This window comes from Callithrix jacchus, chromosome 3 (genome assembly GCF_049354715.1).
Source record: "Callithrix jacchus isolate 240 chromosome 3, calJac240_pri, whole genome shotgun sequence".
NCBI lineage: Eukaryota > Metazoa > Chordata > Mammalia > Primates > Cebidae > Callithrix > Callithrix jacchus.
Genome location: NC_133504.1, coordinates 98,032,163 through 98,057,406, shown reverse-complemented (window position 1 = coordinate 98,057,406; position 25,244 = coordinate 98,032,163). Strand labels below are relative to the sequence as shown.

General features: G+C 36.9%; 1 protein-coding gene and 1 long non-coding RNA gene across 4 annotated transcripts; one reads left to right on the top strand and one right to left on the bottom strand.

Moving 5' to 3' along the window:
* Positions 1-569: 569 nt before the first annotated feature.
* On the top strand, positions 570-22,389 carry LOC103791929 (uncharacterized). Its single transcript, XR_008480138.2, has 4 exons — positions 570-647; positions 12,349-12,450; positions 14,163-14,296; positions 22,257-22,389. It is a non-coding gene; the product is annotated as an uncharacterized LOC103791929 (long non-coding RNA).
* Positions 8,961-25,225, bottom strand: LOC100411741 (alcohol dehydrogenase 1C-like). 3 transcript variants are annotated; one of them, XR_013533427.1, is made up of 9 exons: positions 25,137-25,225; positions 21,184-21,285; positions 20,445-20,583; positions 18,682-18,769; positions 18,365-18,578; positions 15,474-15,734; positions 13,121-13,495; positions 12,402-12,540; positions 8,961-9,638 (listed from the first exon to the last, which is right to left on the bottom strand). XR_013533427.1 is itself a non-coding variant. In XM_035293269.3 (9 exons), the coding sequence occupies exons 1-9, from the start codon at positions 25,152-25,154 to the stop codon at positions 9,614-9,616; spliced, it is 1,122 nt and encodes a 373-aa protein (XP_035149160.2). In that variant the 5' UTR covers positions 25,155-25,225; the 3' UTR covers positions 8,961-9,613. The 3 variants fall into 3 exon arrangements, 2 of the variants coding, with proteins under 2 accessions (XP_035149160.2, XP_035149159.2); XM_035293269.3 differs by having other exon boundaries at positions 13,121-13,256; XM_035293268.3 differs by having other exon boundaries at positions 8,961-9,587; positions 13,121-13,256.
* Positions 25,226-25,244: the final 19 nt, after the last annotated feature.

Here is a 25,244-nt window from a genome sequence, read left to right as displayed (position 1 = left end):
CCGAAAGCAAAGATGTTCCATCCAGTCTTGTTTGTTTATGCCAAACTAGAAACCATCTGAATGTTCCACAAATGTTTTGATGATTTGTTGATGTGTTTTAAATTATCTAGTAATGTGCTTGGCAGAGGCTTAAAAGCGCAATTACTGAGAAGATGTAGAAATACAGAGTGTTTATTAAAACAATACAGAGTAGTACAAGTGGTATGGTTGTCACAATATAAAAACATCTAACAGCTAAACGGTTCTTTAATTGTGGAGATTTTCTTCATTTTCGAAGTTAAAAATATAAATTTTTGTAAAAAATACGAATGATTACTATCCATATCTAGTGTTTATGGAGTGCTGACTGCTCACTTTTGTGCATGCATTGCCTCATTGAGTGCAACATTTAGCATTAACTTTTGAGGTAGATACCATTGCCATGTACTTTGTACAGATGAAGACATTGAGGTTTAGAGAGATTGCATAAATTTCCCAATGGAACACAGCTAGTGGTGGAGCCAGGATTCTAGGAAGCCTATCTCTGGAGTTTAGTAACATAAATAATAATAATAGCTAATATCCTAGTCACTCTCAGCATGTGCCAGTTGCTGTTCCAAATGCTTCACATTTGTCCACTCACGTAAACCTCAGAATAACTCTATGAGGTAGGTTCTGCTATTATTTTCATTTTTTGGACACATATTTTGTGTGTTTTCATCAGCCTTACAGCCACTCTTGAGTTTTTTAGCATATTTTCACAGACATGTCAACTTATTTCCATTTAAATTGCTTGAGATACAGCATGATTGTTGGCATAGTTACTGGAATTTTATTCCCAGCTGCGTATCTCTCTGAAGTGTTGCACTTACTCCCACGTGGGCAGGAGGTGCTCTGCATCTGGCCACACCTGCCATCCTGGAACCTCCTCACTCTTGTCCTGGGGAATCCCTTTCCTCTCCCTAGGGAGAGGGCATCAGCTTCTCAGAGACCACATCTTTCTTTGCATTAATTATCCGTTTGGGGGCACTTCATTAGTTATCTTCTGGAGAAAAGGCACACCAAGGAGTACATTTTTTGAAATCCTTTATGTTTCTATTGGATTTCTACTGTGCTGTGATGATTTTCAATTCCCCAGAGATTTTTTTATGGCATCATATTCTTCTTTTATCCACATACTATTTTTTCTCTTTGCAAATATTAATAACAGATTTTAAAAAGATTTGGTATTTTTTCATTTCATGGATTATTTCTTTCAGTTTCTTTTTTCCTTGTTTTGTTTCTGTCTTTCCTATTACAAAGCTGGAATCACTCCACACGTCTGATGATCTTGGTTGTCTTCTTCTGTTGTAGGATGAGGCACTAACAAGCTACTGGGAAGCTCTGAATACATGGGTGATTTTGGAGCTCTCTGGTGGTCTTAATTGCTGGGGAATATAATGTTAGTAAGGGTGGGTATTTTCTCTTGGGCTGGTCAGATTTTTCAAAGGATCATTTTGGAAGTTTTCTTGTAGAAGACACATGCCCAGCTGCCAACACTCTGGAGCCCAAGGAGGTAATTAAAAATCCAATTATAAGCCACTTGGGAGAAAAAAGGCAACATCCAGGACTACCCAGGTAACTCCAAAAGCTTCTTTGCATTGATATTGCAAGTCTATAGCCAAAAATCTATTGGACCTGTAATAATCTCATTTTTAATAGCTCTAAAAGTTTTCTATTAAGGCCTGTGAGCATTTTCTTATGACCAGACTTTATGTCTGCCATTGATAATTTTAGGTTCCCGAGTGATCCAGTAAGAAAAACATTTCTGTGACTCTCTGAGTAATATCATTCCAAGGGTCTAGAGGTGGCCGAGATAGTTCATATTATTTTTACCTATATTTGGTCAGAAGATTGTTTAAGTAATTAAAACCTCAATTATGGTACCTTTAAATTATTTCACAATTACATATACATATTGGCAGCTAGAATCTTTCATTATAGCTTCTTTATAAGTGAAAAAGTAATACAATCGTACATCTTATCATAACTGACAATCCTGATGTCAAGTCTTGCTCTGTCACCCATGCTGGAGTGCAGTGGCATGATCTCAGCTCACTGCAACCTCCGCCTCCCAAGTTCTAGCGATTCTCCTGCCTCAGCCTCCCTAGTAGCTGGACCACAGGCATGTGCCACCACACCCAGCAAATTTTTGTATTTGTAGTAGAGATAAGGTTTTGCCACGTTGGCCAGGCTGGTCTCCATCTCTAGTGATCCTAGTGATCCACCTGCCTCGTCCTCCCTAAGTGCTGGGATTACAGGTGTGAGCCACAATGACTTGTTTTTATGTATCTTGAAAAGTCAAAGAATCAAAGCAACATATTCACCCAACCATACACATTTTCTCCCTGTCCTCTTCAGCCCTGTGTCTGTCACTCCTATAATCCTGTTTCAGCACCTATGAAACCACTTCCATGGAATACTTGATTACAGGCCTAGCCAATAATTATTACACTGGAATACATATTTATATATAAATATGATCACATAACTATATAAGCCACATTCCCATAGTAAAAATTTCTTTTCATATTATTCTTTAAAGCATTGATTAGAGGCAGGAAAATCAAATTTCTTTAATAATCTCTTCAACAATGTCAAGAAATTCTTCAAATTAGAGAACCTTTAATAATTTATAGGTACTTGACATGGAGAGTTTTCTAATGAAATCTATTGTCATGTTGTGGGCTATGGAATGAAGTTTCATGTTACATCCAAATTCATATGTTGAAGTCTAATCCCCAATGTGATGGTATCTGGAGGTGGGGCTTTTGGGAGGTGATTGCCCCCTCATGAATGGGGTTAGTGCTCTTATAAGAAGAGACACAAGGTGATCATTCTGTTAGTCATGTGAGAATACAGAGGGAAGGTGTCTGTCTACAGACCGGGAAGTTGGCCTTAACCAGGCACCAGGTCTGTGGCCCTTTAGTCTAGTACTTTCCAGTCTCCATAACGGTGAGAAATAAGTGTTTGTTGTTTAAGCTACCCAGTCTGTTATGTTTATTATAGCAGCGCAAACTTATTGAAACATGATGGTAGACAGAATTCTAAGCTGACTCCCAAGACTCCAGCTCCCTGGTATATATGCCTTGCGTGATATCTTATGCTTAAACGAGTATGAAATCTTTAAATATGATGGGACGGCCACTCCCTGCATTAGGTTGTGTTACAGAGCAAGTGCTGATGGAAGAGTCATGTGTGTGATCATCTGACATTATATGGGACTCTGTTGTGTTTGACTGGTGGGATTTAGGGGTCAGGATTTTGGGAGCGTGAGAGGGTGTGCTGAGGGACCCAGTCTGAGACTGTTCCCTGGTTGACAGCCAGCAAGAAGCCAGAAGCCTCAGTCCCACAGTCACCAGGAAATGAATTCTGGCAACAGCAATGTCAGCAATGCCAGCCTGCAAGAGGTCCCCAAGCTCCAGAAAGGAACACAGGCCAGCCAATACTGTTGAGATCCCAGTTGGAGCAACTAGTTCAGCTGTTGCCAGATTTTTGATCTGCAGAAACCATGAGAGAATAAATGGTGTTCATTCAAGCCATTAATTGTGTGGTAGTTTGTTCCTCAGAAATATAAAACTAACATACATGTGAAGAAATGTTTTATATAGTAAACCACCTTCAACTGTGTTTATATTTTCAAGTACATTTCACAAATTTAGAGTAAACTTTTATGTGTAATCAAGGGAGATGTTTTGAAAGGGTTTTCTTCAAAGAAAGGTTTCAGAAAGGAGGGAGAATTTGGGGAAACTTTTCCATGATATGAAGAAGACTGCTAAGTAGAGTTGGGAATATCACTTGGAATAAGATTTTGACTTGTAGGAAGACATGGAAGAAATTGAAAATATGATGCTACATGCTAAAATTATTTAAAAATGAAAAATTCAGTTTAAAATGGAAAAAATTATAGAATAAAGGTCTAGTCTAGCATAACTTATGAAAAATTATGTTATATCATTGAAACATGGTATAATATAATTTAAAAAGTCCTAGATACGAGATATTGGCTAAAATTATTTTTATTTCTACTCCTGATATTCACATTAAGGAATTCTAAGTAGAAAATTTAACCAACAGTTTTTGCAGTTATGAAAATGTAACAAAGAGACTGTATGAACTCCATTATTAATGGGCTTCACATATCTATGATTAAGGATTGTTCCTACAACAACTGTACCTCCCATTTTTAGCTTCAGACTTTGTATAAACAAATGCATTTGAAAATCCTAGAGGAACTTCATCGAGTCCATTTTCGTTGTTAACCTTTGCTGTAGTTTGAATGTCTGTCTCCTTCAAAACCTCATGCTGAAATTTGGTTGCCATTGTAGTGGTGTTAAGATGTGGAGCCACTTAAGAAATAAGTAGGCCAGGAGGCTCTACCATTATAGGTGGGGTTAATTACATTGCAAAAAGATGAGTTCAGCCTCTTTTTTCTCGCTCTCTCTCTCTCTCTCACCTTCTACCATGTGATGATGTAGCAGGAAGCCTCTCAACACATGTTGGCACCTGGTTATTGAAACTTCCAGCATCTAGAACTGTGAGCTAATAATTTTCTTCATTAAAAATCACGCCTTCTCAGCTATTCTGTTACAGCAGCACAAAACGGACTAAGACAACTGTCTTCACCACAAATACCTAATATTGTCTTGAGATTGCGAGTTGATAAGGGGACCAACCATCCACACCACGTTGTCAGGTCAGCATTTTGGAATTAGCCTCCTCCCTATCCCTTGTGTCCCACGCTCTCTTTATCTTGATGCCGTGTCACCGATACTTCCTAGCAATGTCTCATTTATCGTGTGCCTTGCTTTCCCTTTGCTACTGCTTAAAACAGAATTCATTCTGTCTTGCCCCTATGTAGCTAAAACCTCCTGATTCTCTCTATTCCTCTCCTCACCTCTGATACACAGGCCTCATGGTCAAAGGAATTAGTTTCTAATATGTCAATCTGAGCTTATCACCAATCCACTCAGAAAAATTTTAATAGAGCTTTTGTTCTTAGACAGTTAAGGTTAAATCTGAACTTCTTATAAGGAATCCAGGAATCACTGTCACTTGACCACAGACCTTTCCTATCGTGAAGTTTACAGGCCCTTAATACTAAGTGCTTGTAATTCCTGAAACATGCTCTACTCTTTCCTGCTGAAACCTTCTGGGTGCCCTCCTCCAGTTTTGCTTCTGTCAAACTCCTCCTCATCCTTAAAATTTAGGCATAAATATTTGCATTAGGTACCAATCAATGGAATGGAACTTTCAGGTTAAACATTGCCATTTTATCCTTTAGGTATTCATTTTGGATGTAGTGGTTGTACCTGGCCTCCTTCACTCTTCTTTTTGCTCAGAACTATTATAGAGATGGAGAGTAGAAAGCTCACAGAGCTTAAATCTCTTTCACTCTCAGAAGTAAACCAGCACATTCTTGAATGTCCTCTGTCTTTAAATGTGCTGAAGGAGGAGAGGATACCAAATGTGAAATAAATGGTATTTAACTGTTCAAAATTCATTCTGCTATTCATTATAGTTATAAGATTTTGGAAAGATTAAATAAAAAGCCATAGAATCTTCCTCTATTAATGAAAGAATTTATTCCAGCTTTCATTTTGCTTCCAAATTCCTGAGGCTTGGATTCAGTTTTAAAATAAAATTACTTCCCAGCTACTTCCTCCCACCCACGCTGCAACATGGTATCATCTAAGTGACGTTTGTTATTTAAATTTACCATGAACTAAAAATGTTTGTTTCAAAACTGTAGTTATCATTTATCTTCCACTTTTAAGAGAGAACACACGGTTTTTTGATTTTCTATTTCTGTGTTATTATTGCTAAGAATAATATCCTCCAGCTCCATACATGTTCCTGTAAAGGACATGATATCATTCTATTTTATGGCTACATGGTATTCCATGGTGTATATGTACTACATTTTTTAGCGGTCTACCAACTGACAGTCATTTAGCTTGAGTCAATGTTTTTGGTATTGTGAATTGTGCTGCAATAAATATATGCATGCACGTGTCTTTATGGTAGAGTGATTTACATTCCTCTGGGAATCACATACACCCAGTACTGGGCTTGCTGGGCAAATGGTAGTTCTGTTTTTAGCTTGTTGAGAAATGGACACTTTGCTTTCCACAATGGTTGAACTAATTTAAGGTCCCACCATCACTGTATAGCATTCCCTTTTCTCTGCAAACTCAGCAGCATCTGTTATTTGTTTCCTTTTTAATAATAGCCGTTTTGACTGGTATGAGATGGGAGCTAAATGATGAGAACTTACTTAATTATTAGATACTAGGTCTAGTACCGGTGATGAAATAATCTGTACAACCCCCTATGACATGAGTTTACCTGGTATCATGTCATATGTATGACTAATCTGTATATGTCCCCTTGAACCAAAGTAAAAGCTTAAAAATAAAATAAGAAAACAAAAAAAAACCCCTCAAGAAACTAAAAAACTGTAGTTATATCTCTTTTTGACCATTAGATATCTTTCAAAATGCAGTAAATTGTTGGTTTCTGAGTAGTATTCTTTAAATATATTTACATAAAAATTACTTGTTGATCTCTCTGACCTGCTTTCATTGAAAAATTCTGAGTTATTTATTGCAGTGTCAAATATCTCAAAGAGCAAGCCTGGAAACTGAAACAGGTATTTTTCTCTCTCCAGGTATCTTAGTTCGTTAGTTTCCTTGGTGAAGGGCTAAGTAGCCTGTGGGTTCTCTTGGTGACTGACAGTGCTGTGCTGATGATCTGGACTCTGAGGTCCAAGCAAATGAAACGAACAAACCATATTCACACATGTAACCATCCATCTCATTGAAACAGCGTTTGGCACCAACTATACTACTCTCATTGAACCGTGACTCTTGCCCTATCAATTTCTCTTTCTCTTTTTATGCAGTGGCCCACTTCTTGAATATGGCTATGTATTTATTTGATAGGCCAAAAAAAAATTAAAGTACTTTAATAAAATAGTTACTTTAATATTTTCAGGGAACACCTAACTAGAGGTTATTTGTGCAATAATCATTAGGTAACAGAGTTGAAGAGTCAGGTGTCTAAGCCTGTATTTATCAAATACAGACTTGCTCTAACTGTACTTCAATGCCTGAGCAATCTTCTAACAATTCTGTCAAGATGACTTTTGTTCTAATCCCAGAGCAGCATGTGTGATTTGTAAAGTAGCAAAAGGTTAATTCAGAGTTTTATTTGTGTGCTTTTTCTGGAGGTGCTAAGTTACTGCATCAGAGTTATTAAACCATCAACATGAACTTTTTTCTCGTTGAACTTTGAAAGTTTCTTCATTTTGACTAAGCTTTTTGCTGCTGGCTAAAATGAGTGCAAGCTATTTACATTCACAGAGTTACATTATGGAGGGGGTGATCACCAAATATGGAAGTTCTTGATTCCAGAGTCAAAATTTGCTGGAAGTCACCCTGATCATGTGCACCACTTAGGCCCACCAGGACACAAGCCACTCTGGGGTTCCACTTTTATATTTTGATTTTGACTTGCTTTCTTCCCACCAATATCAATGTAACTAGACACCAGTGCATGGTGCAGAAGGCTCCCATGTGCCACTCCCACCCCATGGAGGAGTGTGTCACCCTATGAGAACACTGGCAGTGCTCACCTAATGCCCCCAATCTACCTGCTACCCTAGCCTGGGAGGTAGGAGGGTGGGAACTAGAACCAGCCTCTGTGCCACTGGCAGGATTTGATCACTGCTGCGAGATGGGCATGTAGAACCCCCTTTTCTTTTTTTGGATCTCACACCATCAGCATCAGAGTAAAAGCCACAGAGCACCCAGCAACAGGTCGTGTTCCATGATGTTATCTAGGGACATTCTGAAAACTTTCTTGACTCTGAGTATCTCTTTAAGGTTTTTTTTTTTGAGACAGGGTTTCACTCTTGTCGCACAGTCTGGAGCTCAGTGGTGCGATCTCCTGAGTAGCTAGTATTACTGGCACCTGCCACCATGTCCGGCTAATTTTTGTATCTTTAGTAGAGATGGGGTTTCACCATTGTTGGCCAGGTTGATCTTGAACCCCAAACCCTGGTTGATCTGTCTGCCTCAGCCTCCCAAAGTGCTGAAAGTACAAGCATAAGCCACCGCACCCTGCCTCTCCTTCAGCATTTTTGACAAAACAGTCACATGTTCCCCCGGCTTACATGGCCTTTCTCAGTTGGCAAAGCTCTTTCATTAGCAGCATCCCATTTAACCTTGGTTAAGCTGTAATGGGTTGGTCGAGTAACTTTTTCAAAACAAAGGATGAACAAGCTCAGAGAGCCTGAGGGACTTACTGAAGATCACACAGTAAATGATAAACTATTTTACTTTATGTCTAAGGTATTTCATGATATGAAATAGATTGTAGATATTTCAACAAGTAGCATTTTTGGAGACAGGTGTAACTCCTTTTCAAGGAGTAACCTTTACATGTCACCTTTAGAGATAAAGCTGAAAATGCAAATCTTTCCCTTGAGAGTGGGAAAGCATTAACAAATGGGCACCACAGGCCTTTACATATTCAAAATATTAAACTAATTCTAGGATTGTAGCCTTGATGTAAGACATAATAGATAGTAGAAAGTTCTGGATTGAAAACAGTTTTGCAAAAATACACATTTGTATATGTGTATAGATGTATGTGTGTAGGAATATATATAGGAAAATATATTGCTTAAGGTGTTTGTACCAATTTTACACTCCGTGTTCACAGCTTTTGCCACCCCATCTCTATACTTAAAGCCACCATGTTACTTTTAATTACTTTATACCGATTTTCAGTCATCATCTACATAATCATTTATAGTCATATACTAATACAGTTAAGCCAATGAAGCACTTTCATGAGCAAAAATTACAGATTTTTAAAATATGATTCCAGAAATACTTCAGCTTTTGCAATTAGTAATTGATTCTGAGTCATATGAAGCATGAAATATGCTTTAATTTTAAAAAATAAATTGTATATTGACCATAAAGAAATAGTATATTAAAAGTCAGAAAAACGCTTCCTTTCACTGTATGAAAATGTGTGATGTGGATTGTGAACTCTTGGACCTTCACCACTTGTAAATATGAGTCTATCCTTTACCATAGTGTAGCTTTTACCATAGGGCTTTGGTACATTTTATTTAAAAAAAAAAAAAAAAAGAAAATGCTGACAGTGACAATTGAGATAGAGGTAGGAGACTTCAGGCACAAGAGACTGGCATGGGTAAGTTCAGGGCAAGTGAAGGGTCGCCTCCACTGGGATTCAATAACTGAGGACTGTGAAGATACCAAAAAATGCAAGAAGTCATGGGAAATAGTTTTTCTCAATGGAAAAGATGACACAAGTAGAATGGTTAAGAAGGAAGATTCATTAGCTTCAATTCCCCAGCTGATGTTCAACACTTCATTTAGTAAACATTTACTTGGAAGATAATTTCCCATCAATTTCCATTTCACATGAAATCCCCTATGTGTAATTTATTCATTACATCTCTGAAGAGCAGAATTAATGATGTTTTTCAGTTGTTGCTCCAGATCGTGTAGGGTAGAGGAGGCTGAAGACTGCTGCAAGGAAAGGCATCTGTATTATCTCAAAACATCAGGACAGTACGGATACTGCAACGGGAAAGAAGGGACAATGTGTTAACATTTAGGCAACCCACGTTTCCGTGGGAGAGCATTTCCACGTCCAAGGAGCATCTCAGGTGACTTATTAAAAATCTGTCTGTTTTCAGCCACTCTAATCCCATCCTCCTGCATGGGATTAAGTCAAGTCAAATGGAAGTTCATCTTTTTTTGTTTTCTCTTGTTTTACTTCAACCTTAACCTCACTCACAACAATCTGAGTATGCCTGCCATTTCGACTTCAATTCTACATTAGGATCTTCAAAAAAACATTCTTTTGTTCCTGGTATAAGGAATATAAAACAACAATGGATAATAACTTGCAACAAGTTCTTGCTATTTGTTAACACTTTTCATGCATTTCTCATTTAAACTTCAACCTAAACATTAACACTAGGAGGTAGGTTTCCATATTATTTCCAGTTTAGAGTTTATAAAAATTGAGACTTAGAAAGATGTGTAACTTGCTCTGGTTACACATCTAGTATACAGTGTTGGGATTCAAACACAAATACAAGTTTGCACAAATTTAAGATGATGGATAACTTGCCTAAAAGAACTGATAAATTAACAAAGTTAAGGCCATGCCAGAAGTTTAAAAGATCTTTGATACAGAGATGTTTGAGGAGTCTTTGAAGTAGAGAATAAAGTTGATTTGTATTAATTCTAAGATGCTTCATTGTTGTGAAGATTAGAAATGTAATATTTATACTAGAACTATGCCATTTGTATAAACCAACTTCTTATTAATCAATATTTTTAGAAAATGATGGTCTTTGTGACTCTTTACTAATTTTTAAGGTATTTTTGTATATGCATATATAAGAAAAATATATGCACATGATTTAGAAAATAGAAGACAGCAGAAAGAAGAAAGTCAAAGTAATCTGAATCCCACAACCTTGAAATAATCATTCTCATTATTTTCTTGAATTTCTATCAACTTTTTTGAGACATATGTGTAAGTTTTACTGCTCTTGTTGAAAATTTGATACATTGTGTATACAACTTATATTCTTTATTATATGAACCTAAAGTATATCATGAGAATTTCCCAATGAAGTCATTTCTTTTTGATGGCTTTATTCATTTCTAATAGATGATTGGAATTTATTAATCATTTTTCTCATGTTAAAATTTAGACTGTTTCTAATTTTTGATATTACAGAAAGAAGTAAACATGCTTAAACACATATGTATGTTTGAATAGTTATTTCTGTAGAAAAAATTTCTAGAAATGAAATTTTTAGAACAAAAGATCCATTTTTTTATAAGGGTTTCTGATACCAAATTACCAAATTGCTTACCTAAAAGAATGTATCAATTACTACTGAAAGTACATGAAAGGACCCAGTCACCTTTCTCTTACCAATATTGAATATTACAATTTTTAATCTTTGCTTATTGATAGGATTCATTTTATTTACATATGCATATTACTATATGACATTCTCATAAAGTGAATTTAAGCATGCTTAATGACTTTTTAGGTTGTTGAACACTGTCCTCTGGTTTTGTTAATCTATTTGCCATCATCTCTCCACTGCTGTGATGATGATGATCCCGATGATGATGTCAATGATAATAATGATGACAATGCTAACTAACCTTCGATGACTACTGTGTTCCATATACACATGTACTCTTGAGGGGTGGTGTGGTTTAATAGAAAGTGAATAGATTTGCTAAAACAAGATCTACCTTTTAATTCTGGCTACCCTTCCTACCACCTGATGATTTGGGCCAAGTTATATCTTCTCCGAGTCTCAATATTCTCCTCTCTAAGATAGTGAGATTGAGACTGATACTGAGCATTGTCTGGGAATCACATGAGATAATACAGAAGACACTTAGTAGAAAAGCTGGTGCTCTGTGGGTGCTAGTTCTTTTCCTACTTAAGAATATTTGTTGGTTAGAGTATCTAGTACAATAGTTTTGTGAGTGTCAAGGAAACACTATTTAAAGCTAAAATCCTCATTAAAATAAGTGTGGGATAGCATAAAAATGAACAGACTCGAGCTAGAAGGCAGATAACTGCCTGTTTTCAGTTGTGCCTCATATAAACACAGTTGACAGAATTTATTTTATTAGCTGGTTGTAAGTGTTAAATGTTAGAGATAGAAAATAAAATTGGCTTATTTTTCTATGCTTTAGAGAAAATGCAAGACAAACATTTACAATAGTGTTTCGTATATGTCTCTTTTACAATAACTTTTATTGAAAACAAATTTTTGTAAACTGCAAAAATAAAAAGAAAAAACTAGTAATATCTACTAAGAAAACACTCCCAATGTAGTTCCACCTACTCCCATAATGAAAATGTTGAGGATGTCCTGAAAATTATTCAAATATACAGACACTTAATGTCAGCTTTATATAGGTGGCAGGAAGAGGCTTCAGTGACACCATGCTATAATTATGGTTTATGAAATACATGTATATGTGTGAGTGTATGTGGTTTGTTTTTTTAGGGGAGGGGCAAAGGTGAGTGTTCTCTTTTAAAGAAGGCTGAGTGGCTCTGATCATTCAGATTTGCTGTAATCAACATATTTTGGCTTCAGCAGAATAGGAAATGCAAAGCAACTGTTTTTAGCTTCTCACAGTATAATCCTACATGTGCTCCATGCAAAGACTGAACTAATAGTGGAAAACCAAGGCACTCTAATGTTTCTCATTCTTACATCTTTTTCTTTTCTGATAGACAATCCTCTACTGGAGAAAAAAAGCAAAACAGAAAACGAACTTAAAATCTACCTTTTCCCAGAACGAAGCAGGTCAAATCCTTCATTTATTTTTTCAAAAGGTAAAACGTTGGTTATTAATGCATCCAGTGAAAATTTCTTAGCCATAAAATCAACCACAAGTCTGGGGACATCTTCTTTACTCTTATAGCCTGAAAAGAAGACAATATCATTGTTAGAGTCAACCCAGGTAAGTAGGAGAATTGAAGAGAAGATTTTCCAAATAAATGAAAGTTTAGAAAAGGTGCTGCATTCCAGACTGCTATAACTGAGGATAATAAGAGATAGAGTACTTCAGTATGCTTTTACCGTGCTTTGACTTAAAAAAAGTCACAGATAAACAGGGTCCTTAGTTATTCTCTCTCACACAGAGATATCATAGTACAGATGTTATGCCCAAAGTTAAGAAAAAATTTATCAGTTGTCTAAATTTGAGTGTAGATATGAAATATTGATGTAGATTCGGTGTCTTATTAGAAATTTCCATGCCTTACACAGTCACAAGTACAAAACAGATGGAGATGAAAGGTCTTGGTTAATGGTGACATCAGAAAAGTCTATTTTGGGACCTCTATCTGCATTAGTTCCATACCTAGTTGATTTGGAGACTATAGATAGAAAAGGAATTTTAATTTATTTTCAATTTGTTTTTCAAAACCTTGCCTTGTCACTTGTAAAAGGGGAGATAGACTGAGGTTAATGAGAATTTGGCACTGGAGCCTAACTACATACCTCCAAAAACAGCTCCTTTCCAGGTGCGTCCAGTCAGTAGCAGCATAGGGTTCATTGAGAGGTTTTGGGAATCAGGAGGTAACCCTACAATGACGCTTGTGCCACATGCTTCATGACAACATAACAGGGAAGCCATCTGGAGTAAAGTGAATATTTGGCATCCTTAATGTGGGTAGAATAGTTCCTACTCATAATGTGCAATATCATGTAATAGGCTCAGCTAGATTGTGAGTGTGTAGAGGGAAGAGATCACGTCTTTTGCTTCTTCATTTCCCCTTTCTTTGCAAGGGATGGTGCTATAGATTTAGGAAATGCCCAGAAAATGGTTTTTGAATGAAAGAATGGATGAATAAATTGGTGTGCACTTAATTCTTCCTAAAAAGGAATAGAGAGGCAGACAGCATTACAAACATATATTAAGTCCAGTTCCTTATATAAACATACAGTTTCATCATCACATCATTCTTAGGTAATCTGTGAGTTGGTTAATTCACTTTTCATTGATTTTTTACATATGTATTTTGAACCCAGTACTTTCAACCACATATTTTAAAGGGGAACAAGATAAATGATTATATCACCAAAATTAGTTTCTTGTCCACTTCTTGGCCTCCTTTTTTAACAGATAAGTATTCTGCTGTCCATTTCTCAAATGGACATGTTTTAAACATTGTTTTTGCCTCCCCAAATATATATTGGACTTACATTAAAATACAGCGATTATTTGGGAACCTCAAAGGACAGTTCAGAAAGCCTTTTCCAGTCAGCTTTTTGACCATGTTTTGTAGTTAGAAAATGGTTTAAGATTCCCCCCAAGGTATTTAATGATTAGTGTTTTGATTTTGGATTCTGACATTTGGAAGACCAGATATCCTCAGAATATGTGGCTGTCAGACATTTGGTGTCTTGAGATCAGGTACACTCCAGATCCACATGAGAAAATGGAGAACAATGTGGAAAAAGAACATTAGGGGAAAAGCTATAGTCCTGAAAAAGGTTGGATTCTCTTGACACTCTATTTCTCTGTGGCATTTTTTCCCAGGTCAAGGCTGCTGAGAACTCTGATCTCTGAGTACTGTTCCCTATTACCTACACTGTTGGACCTTCTAGAAAATCTCAGCCATGGAAACTTGTTGGTCTCTGGAGACTTTTTCAGCAGGATTCTAGAGAATTCTGGTAGGTGAAATACAGCTAGAGATGTGTTTCCCATTGCCTTTGATATTTGTAACTGTTTGAAAGTAATATCATGTAATAAGCCAAAGATGATGTAAGCTTTACAAGATTGGAAATAATATTTCACATCTCTATTGCCAACTGAGGCTGGGCATGGTGGCTCATGTCTATACTCTCAGCACTTTTGGAGGCTGAGGTAGGAGAATCGCTTGAGCCCAAGAGGTCAAGGCTGCAGTGAGTTATAATTATGCACTGCAACTCAGCCTGGGCAACAGAGTGACATCCTGTCTCAAAAGAAAGAAAGAAGAAGAAAGAAAGAAAGAAAGAAAGAGAAAGAAAGAAAGAAAGAAAAATAAAGAAAGAAAGAGAAAGAAAGAAAAAGAAAGAAAGAAAGAAAGAAAGAAAGAAAGAAAGAAAGAAAGAAAGAAAGAAAGAAAGAAAGAAAGCCGACATGTATTGGGAGCTCACCATATGACAGGTGGTAGTATGCTAAGTATATTACATGCATTATCTCATGTAAGCCATAAACAATGCTATGTGATACGTGGCTTTTAAATTTGGGGTATAGTAAAATCTGTTGACTTTTCAAAGTATTCACTCCTACTAGTATTGGATACTAGCTATGTGCCAGGCACTGTCCAGTTTCTGTGATAAAATAGAGTGATGCATTTGAGTATTTGAGTGATGCATTTGAGTATATTTTTGTTAATAAAACAACAGTAGGCTTAAAATTACTTATTTCTTCTAGCCAAATACTAATATGTGAAAAATTTTGGAATTTATTAAGAACACATGCAAAATTATTCAACCATTTTTCTTAAGAATGTGGGAGAAAAAGAAAACATTCCAATTTGAGAACAAAATTTGTGTTATTTATGCTTACTTGAGTTTATATTTTTTAACTAAAAATTAGTAAAGTAAATCTGTAATTGCTTAGTTAAGAAAAACAAGCTCTTTTCTTTTCCTCTCGAGGAAACATGACTTGAGACAGGTTTAATTAGTTGATGGAATAAAATATTTCTCATAACAATAAATTCAACAAGCCAGGTAATAAACAGACGATGGGAAATTTCCACTCATCATTAAATATATCCTTTATACATACAACATACGTTCTGCTGCGTAAATGCATCCTCCAAATTGCAGAGGCAGAAATCTCAGGGCACGTCATGGTACATACCACAGTGTCAAGCCGACCGATGACTTCAAACGAAAAATCCACACCTCCATCAGTCATTTCCTTTAGCACCTCCTGGATGGGTTTCTTGTAGTCTTGAGGGTTGATGCATTCAGTGGCACCCAACTCTTTGGCCTTTGCAAATTTGTCCTTGTTGATGTCCACCGCGATGATCCTGGCCGCTCCGGCTGCTTTACATCCCATAACGACAGAAAGGCCAACCCCTCCCAGGCCAAACACAGCACAGGTAGAGCCTGGGGTAACCTGTGTTTTCAGAAAATGCAAAAATTGATTAAGTAATGATTGTTAGAAAGTGCCATGCCCAGTGTTTATCAAGAGCTGCTCAGACTCTTCTGTCCAACCTGTTACAGAAACCTCTTTTGGCTTCAGTTGCTTTACTTTTAACTTTGAGGGGTTGAACTAGTTGAGTGATTCTCAAATGGCTGCATATTAGATTCATCTGTGAAGCTTTACAAACTATCCCACTCTCCAGGTCACAGCCCATGCCAATTAAATCAGAATCTCTGCAGGTGAAACTCAGTCATCGGGTGACTCCAAACTGGAGGTCAGGCTGCAAACCAGGGGACTGGATGAGCTTTGAGATCCAGATGGCAGTGAGAAGAGTCTTGAAGGGACTCTCAATTGCTGAAAGCCATGAGAGTCAGCTTCAGTATCTCATACATACACAAAGGCAATGTTTGGAAAATAAAACAAGTGGAAAAGTCTACTCCAGGAGAACAAGAAATATTCCACTTAAACTCTCAATAATTAACTCCTTGGTTCATTTATGTTCAGTAGTTGTGACCAGTATATACCTGCTTTAAAAAATACACTAGTGAACAACACAGCAATGAAACATTCATCTATATTTTAATAATAAATAAAATTTATCATTATGAGTATCCTTTGCTTCTATTCTTGGGTAGGCTTAATTAGACCACCCATTGAAACAGATGAGGTAGTTGAACAAGGGAGTAAGTGCTAAAGTCAGTGAAATTTGGAAAAGATGCCCTCTAATTGGTTTAAATTAACCAGGGGTTATTTATTAAACCTAATCTCCCATAGTCAGCCTTCATTGTGGGTAACATGTTCTTCCTGTTCCAAATAATCTCATTCTTATATTTCCTTAAGGGTTTCTATTCATTTATTCATTCACCAAGTGTTATTCAATACTATGGAGGACAACACCACTTTCTACCTTACTTAGAAAAATACAAGGCTTGTGACTGTGATTTAAAAGCACTAATAATTATGGATTGTGATTTAATATTCAGCAGGAGATTTGTAAGTAATATTTTAGTCTCAGCTCTCATATTAACCAGCAGTGAGACTTTGGGCAAATATCTTTATATATCTGGACCTCGGTTTCATAAAATAAAGATACTACTAGATTTTTAGCCATTTTAGATGAGGAGCCTTTAAAGAATTTCTGCTTAAAATTTACTACTTTTGAAGTATATATGTGTGCTTATGGCAGAGGGTTTCATTTTAGCAGTGAATTCCAATAATGAGTGCAGCAAACCACCATAGCATGTGGTTTAAACAGAATTTAAGGTATAATCATAATAATTAAAAAAAAACTTGCTGCAGGGCACATTGGCTGCTCACACCTGAATTCCCAGGACTTTGAGAGGCCCAGACGGGCAGATCACCTGAGGTCAAGTGTTCAAGACTGGCTTGGCTAACGTGGTGAAACCCCATCTCTACTAAAAATACAAAAATTAGCTGAGCATGGTGGTGCTCGCCTGTAATCACAGCTACTTGGGAGGCTGAGGCAGGAAAATCGCTTGAAACCTGGAGGCAGAGGTTGTGGTGAGCCCAGATTACGCAGCTGCAGTCCAGCCTTGGTGACAGAGCAAGACTCCATCTCAAAACAAAACAAAAGTATATTCTAGAAACCAGAAGCATCAGCAACTCAAACTTGGTAGAAATGCAAATGATCATGGCCCATTACTGAGTGAGAAAGTTTTGGGGTAGGACCCAGCCATCTGTGTTTTCAACAGTTCTCCAAGTGCTCCTGCTGCAGGCTAAAGTTTCTACCGCACTAAGATACAAAAAGCTAAGTATGTAACTTGTACTACTAATGCTAAGAAACAGATATCTTGATGTTACAAATGCTGCACTGGGTATGGGGTAAAGACTTCCCAGGAAACTTTGGCTTTTAAGTGAAGTGGAAACATTTTCTATAAAGCTATAAAATGTGAAACTTACATTATTTGAACAATGTTAAAATGTGTTAAACAATGTTAATAACTGCAATCTTTTAAAAAATTATGAGCAATATCATTATTAAAGCCTCAGAATGAAATAATACTAAATAACCTTATTTGTAACTCAAAACAAACAAACAAACAAACAAATCCCATAAAGAGTGAATTATGGATCACGGAAGCTTCATTACCTTCCACAAATCCACAGGGTGGGTGAGCCTTGGTTTGGAGGTGCATCGGGTAGAGCTTTGGACTCTACTGTTGATCCTAACTCTGGGAATAGAGAATCCACAGACTAGATGCTTCTCAAGAACAAACGCTTCATTTCATCTACTATTGCTGTCTCAGAACCTAGCAGAACCTACCATACCTGAGGCATGTGTAGGTGCTCTCTAATTGTTGAATGAATAATGAGTTCACAGGCCTAACATTTCAAGCTCTTATAAAGAGCAAATACAGGAGAATAATCATTGAAATTACATCTTTACTTTTTATTAACTCTTAACAACTTTTTATCTGTGATAAACAGGTGAAATTTCTAGCATGTGTTCTCAATTCTTTTTCTATTCTTAATCAACACTCCAAATCTACAAAAATAATCTTTGATTCTTGTGAGAAAGTGCTTCCCTGTCAGTTCCTGACAGTCTGCGTGTAACTGGTTTTATCACCCATTGTCATTCTTACCTTGGCAACTTTGACTGCAGACCCATAACCAGTCGAAAATCCACAGCCAATGAGGCAGACTTTCTCCAGGGGAGAGGCTGCATCAATTTTGGCCACTGCAATCTCATCCACCACCGTGTACTGGGAGAAGGTGCTGACGCCAATGAAGTGGTGGATGGGCTTCCCTTTGCAGGTGAATCTAGTGGTGCCATCCTGCAGGGTTCCCTGAGCATTGCTGAGATTGGGCAGTACAATACACAGACACACATAGGCATGAGACAGGAGCATAACTAATGTGCAAACTCAAAGTCTGTGCTAACAGAGCATCAGAAACCTACTCGTTTTTCAAGCAGTAGTTGCTTTCCGGGTTTTTACAAATTCTGCATTTTCCACACTGAGGAGTAAAGAGCGGGATGACTTTATCACCTGGAGAGGAATAAATCAAATTCTTTTTAAATTTCTATCCAGGAATTAATAGAGTAAAAACTTAAAGTTCAAGGGTATAGATGAGAAGCGTGTCTTTAAAAGTCTCCATAAATATGTCCAATCACAACTATGTCATTTGTCATTGCCTGCCACAGCCTTGTTTTCAATTTGGGGCTATAAGTGCCCGAAGATTCCTAAAGGGAAATGAAAATGTGGGAAACAACATGGATTTAAAAAATTACTTCCACAGCATTAATAGTTAACTTTTATAATAGTTAACTTTTATATACTGTATCAAGTTCTCCTGGAGGCTTTACAAATATTTTATTTAATCCTTAACTATTTAAATCTTAAATATCCTTACTAAGTATAAATATAAATTTTAGTTGAAAGAGTATAATAGTCCCACTAGATTTTGGTATAAGACCTGTTTTTTGTTATAGTTTGATTTACAATAAAAATGAGAGGTTTGAACTATTCTTTGCTTTTCAAAATGACTAGGTTTATCTTTATTATGAAATGAATGCTTCTAAAATGATCTTAGTTCTTTTTTTGAGAAAAATTAACAAAAGTGGGACAAAGAACAATTCCAGAAATTCCTCTAGAAATTTCAACCCTCCACAATAAGTTAGGTACTTTTCAGATAAGAGCTGACTTTAAAATGTTTTTAGCTAATGATACTTTGTGAATTAGCTATTTTTCCTGTGGTGGTGGAGGGAGCATGGGTGAAAAATAAATGTGTCATTTTGTTATTAATTTATTTCTAACTAAAGAAATTAGTAAGAGCTGAAACTCAAATTGGATGGTTCATTTTATTTTCCTGTTCACCATTCAGGTTGGTAAAGTGGTAGTTCCAATCTATGCCTAAAGCAAGTTTTTAGAATTAAACATAATATTTATTTTAATTACCTGTGCTACCTATTCAACAAGACCAAGAAAAATGGTTGTCCCATAACATTTTATAAGTAAAATTTATGTGAAAATGATGGTATGGAAATGTCCTATTTATTCTCTCTATATAATTAGTAATTCATAACCAGTCGCACTGAAGCATGGCTGAAGGTAATAAGGCAGGCATTGTTGATGGTGGATGGCTCCTGCTATGTTTCTTTCATTTCCTTTCACCTAGTCTGTTTCAATGAGTCCATGCTGGGGAAGAGACACCATGTCAGAAGAGGAAATTGGTGAAGGGGCTGCATAAGTCACCTAAGAAAAAGTCATGTTTATTCAGCCATAGACATGTCGCCTCCATTTCCTGAACTCAGCACAGAGCAGTGTCTATACTTATGTCTTTTCCCTCCTCCCGTTTCTTGTTGTCTGGCCCTGACAGGAGACGGTGTTCAGCAACACTAACACGGAAGTTATTAGATTATGGATTCACACTGGTAGGCACCGTGTCTCTTTTGATCCTCATGTATCTCCAGGCTCTAAACTGTTGCCTGGCATCTAGCAGATCCTCAGTACATAGCTGTTGAAGGGTAGAATACATATGTGCCTGAATGCACACATGCCTGAGTCAGGTAGGCAGAGAGGGAAGGAGGAAACCCCTGAAGTCCCGGCTGCCCTGTGACCTTGTGCAAGCACTTTCATCTCTCATTGCCTCGGTTTCCTCACCCAGGCTGGGAAATCCTGGAATGGTGAACCAAGGCGTGATCTCAGTGTGTGAGTCCTGTACCTGGTTTGACTGTAGTCACCCCTTCTCCAACACTCTCCACGATGCCGGCTGCCTCATGGCCTAAAATCACAGGAAGTGGGGTCACCAGGGTGCCACTAACCACGTGGTCATCTGAGCGACAGATTCCTACAGCCACAATCTATAGAGTGAGGAGAAGATGTTGAGATTCAGGAAATATTATGCGTCTCAGATGAATTTAAAAATCCCAACTTCCTGAAATTGTGTTTCCAAAATGTATTCAAGAATTTTGCTAATAATCCCTACTATTTCCAAATATGAAAGATTCAGTTTATCCCCGAAGTTAACCAGGCTAAAACCCTCCTCTACCTTCCTTTCTTGAATTAAACAATTGAGAATAATCTGTGAAATAACTGATCCTGAAATTAAGTCTTAAGTAATATACAAGAATGCATGCTTTATAAGAACAGAAGTAGAAATAGCAAATTGACGCATAAAAAATCTACTGCTAATTGATTTTGAAGTCTTGATGTATATCCATTCAAATGTATTTTCTGTACAAACACATAAATTCTATTGTATTTTATTGGAATTATACTTTATGTACTCTTTGATCACTGTTTAAATATTCAATAATTTATATGTATACCTTTCCTTGACAACAAGTATATTCTGTTTTCTGGATGATCACATTAAAAATGACTAAGATTTTTGATTGTTTCCATTTTTTAATTTTTCTGAGATTTTTAAACTTAAATACAAATGGAAAAATGTATTTCACCTTAATACGAACTTCATGGACCTTAGGAGGTGCCACCTCCACCTCCTCAATGGAAAATGGTTTGTTTAACTCCCATAGCACAGCTGCTTTGCATTTGATTACCTAGAAAATCAAACAGAGAGATGGTACCAGTGTTTTCCCACTCTTGACATAAGAGATTGTGTCCTTTCATCTTTGTACTTGCAGCATCTAGTCGCATGTCTGTTTCCTAACAAGTCCTTCATGGAAATGATCACCTCTGATTTATGAAGAGAATAAAAACATATTTTACAAAAGCAATAATATATGGAAATTTAAACAGAGTTAAATATAATAGCACACTGAGATAAAATGGAATATATTCATGAAGGCCATCCTCATGTTGTTGTTTTTTTCTCCCAAGGTGTTTAATCCCGACATTTTCTAATGCTGTGCTGAAAACGTTTCTTTACCACAACTATTGGCTGGTACATGAAATTCTAAGTCATCTTCATTTTGCTGACAGTCAGTGTGTGTTCATAAAATACACTGCTTTCTTGCTCAATTTTCTGCTTAGACCCTAAGGATCTGACTCTGTAAGATATATTTATCTTATTGCCTGGGATGATGTCTCTTCCTCTATTTGCCTATTCTCCTTTTACTTTTCTCTCTCCACCACTTCTATGTGTGACTTCTTCCAACACCCATTTGCAACTTAGCTTTCAGAGCCTGTTGTGTTATCTGATTTGTGTGTAGAGACTCCTTCCAGCTTTGATTTGAGCCCCAAATTACAGAGGTTAGAGTTGGTGGTGGTGGTGGTGTGTGTGTGTACAATCAGACCCACACATACATATTTCAAAATTGGAGACACTGTGTGTTTGAATTTCTAGCTCGCAGATCTTATCCATAGATGTTCTTAAAAATAAAAGTTGAATATGTATTTCCAGTGCTTGTCAATATACTGCAAGATTCATCTTCACGTGGTTAAGCCCGTACAATTCACAGAACTTTTTCTAGAGAGAATCAACAAAATTGCAATTATGATAAAAATTCAATTGAAATTTATTCTTCTGAAAATTCATTTTCATTATGTGTCAAATTATTCAACTTTGCAGGGTGTTGAACATGGTCAATGCCAAAATAAATGTCTGAATACTTGGAAGGAAGGTACTAATAGGAGGAAGTTTCTGATTATCAGTTGCCCACGATGTGACAGGCACACTGTGGCCTGTGCTAGGTGAGTTATATGCATTATGTTTATTTATAAAATTTATCTTTAATTTCAATAGTTTTTGAAATTAAACTATTTAATTACTGAAGTCAAATTAATTGACTGGTTACCTGGGTAGGTTCTTTAGTGGCGATTTCTGAGGTTTTGGTGAACGCTTCACTCAAGCAGTGCACACTGTACTCAGTATGCAGTCTTCATCCCTCACCTCCCCGCTCAAACTTCCCCTTGAGTTCCCAAAGTTTATATCATTCTTATGCCTTTGCATCCTCATAGCTTAGCTCCCTCACTGAGCTCAAACATCCCAGGTTGAGCTCAGACTGCTGTGCTGGCTGTAAGAATTTCAAGCCAGTGGATCTTAGCTTTCTGGTCTTCATGGGGGTGGAACCTGCCGAGCCAGATTATTTGGCTCCCTGGCTTCAGCTCTCTTTTTCAGGGGATTGAGTGGTTCTCTCTCTCTGGTGTTCCAGGTGCCACTGAGGTATGAGAAAAAACAAAAGCTGCTATGGCTAAAATGGCAGCCCAGTTTTGCGCTGGAAACCCATTGCACTGGTGGTGTAGGCACCTGAGAGAATCTCCTGGTATGCAGGTTGTGAAGACCATGGGAAAAGTGCAGTATCTGAGCCAGAGTGCCAGAGTGTCAGGAGAAGTCCCTAATGGCTTCCCTTTGCTAGGAGAGGGAGTTCTCCCACCCTTTGTGCTTCCCAGGTGAGGTGATGCCCCACCCTGCTTCAGCTCACCCTCCTTGGGCTATACCCACTGTTTAACCAGTCCCAATGAGATGAACCTGGTACCTCAGTTGGAAAAGCAGAGATCACCCACCTTCTGCATCGTTCTCACTGGGAACTGCGCACTGGAGCTGTTCCTATTTGGCCATCTTGGTGGAAATTCCACAACATTCATTATTTTTAAACCTCTCAAGGATGCTACCAGGACAGGATTATTGAGTTATTGGCTTTGTTTTACAGCTGAAATAGTTGAGGATCAGTTGATTCAGTGATTAAATAATTTCTGAGGTATCAGTGATTAAATAATTTTTCTGGAGTCTTTTCCAGAGAATGAAGATGAATCTAGCCATATGTTTTCACTACTCTGTGGCAATAAAACATTAGCAAAAAGTTAAATAGAAACAATAGTAATAGTGGCTAATATTTATTGACTTATTTCTATATACCAGATACAATTTTAATTTCTTTATAGTATTAATTTATTGAATTATCATAACACAATTACCTTATGAAATAGCGTTGTCACCATTCAGCATTTGAGGAAAATAAAATGCAGGACAGATAAACATAAATGAAATGCTGACAAAAAGCTAAGTTATTGATGTTGTGCCCAGGAGAGGAGGATTAGTTATTGTTTTCATCAGTTATTATTTTCATTAATATGATTGATTTATACTTTAGCTCTAGGAACTCATTGTTTCTTTTGAGTTTGGTAAATTTAATTTTTTTCCTAATTATTTTCTATGTGGAATGTGCATATTAATCAGTAATGAATGAAAGTAAAGTGAGGTGGAATAAGAACAGTAACAATGAGGCATGAGCCTGTTTTCTCACAGAATGTATAGAGAAGCCTCAGAACCTTTAAACTGAATTATCATAGTGAGATATTTTGCTATGTGATACACTCCTAACACAAAAAAAGGTCTGGAAATAGTTGCATGGGTTTATGTGATTAAGCAATTTAAAAAATTAAAAATGTCAATTGATTATATTGTATGACAACATGCATATTTGTACATCTGTAAACACATTGAACAATTAAGAAATTTATGGAAGGCAAAACCACATATCTGTGTTCCTAGTGCTAATTGTATTATTAATTTTCTTTAAAATTATATTGACTTTTATATGGGGAAGACACTGTGCCATAAGATTACTGTGGAAATTGCCTAAATTGTGTCACACTGAACCTTTTTTTTTTTTTTGGAGACGGAGTCTCGCTCTGTCACCCAGGCTGGAGTGCAGTAACATGATCTCAGCTCACTGAAACCTGTGCCTCCTGGGTTCAAGCGATTCTCCTGCCTCAGCCTCCTGAATAGCTGGGATTACAGGGGCACACCACCATGCCCAGCTAATTTTTGTATTTTTAATTGAGACAAGGTTTCACCATGTTGGTCAGGCTGGTTTCGAACTCCTGACCTCTTGATCCACCCACTTTGGCCCCCTAAAGTGCTGAGACTATAGGCTTGAGCCACTGCGTCTGACCACTGAATCTTTTTAAATCACAATTTGAGTGTTGATGTTGTTTTGCTTAATCTTGATGATTTTCATGCTGTCAGACCAATAAGCAGTTTGTAAGGTATTTTCTGTTCAAAGTCTTCTAAATCAAATCCTCTCATAAAACTTTCATCAGACTTAACTTTCTTCTTTTCACAAAAAAATGAATAGAAATAATACATTTAAATGATGCTACTTAATATAAAGAAAACTTCTTGATGAAGGACATGTCTAAATTTGGCTTTACAAATTAGTCATAATTAGCTTGGAATAAACAACCACTTTACTTTAAATGTACTTAATGTAGGAAATAAAGGCTCAATAGATACAGATTCTATACATTCTATTTGAAGGTATTTAAAAACAGCTTATTTCCACCATAGCTTAGTATACATTACATATTGTAGCATATATTACGTATCATGTTTCAGTGTATCATTTCAATTTAGATGTGAATTTTAAATTGTTCATCAAAGACTGTATTTCTTTCTTTGTTTTATTGATGAGAATATATTTCCAACAGTAATGTATATGTTGCTTACTTTTCCTGCCGTGCTCATGTTGTTTCTGTCTTCTCTGCAGACCAGGAGATGGGTGAGTCCTTGCGGATTTCTTCCCTGCTTGAGTGCATAAAGCAGGTATATTGCACA

Bases quoted from the DNA above. Each gene is read 5' to 3' on its own strand.
- LOC100411741 (XM_035293268.3), bottom strand. The intron at 20,584-21,183 runs GTGAAATACATT...CTCACTCTATAG, and splicing joins TCCATGAAGTTCGTATTAAG to ATTGTGGCTGTAGGAATCTG. The intron at 13,257-15,473 runs GTATGTACCATG...ACTTTACTCCAG, and splicing joins TCGGTCGGCTTGACACTGTG to ATGGCTTCCCTGTTATGTTG.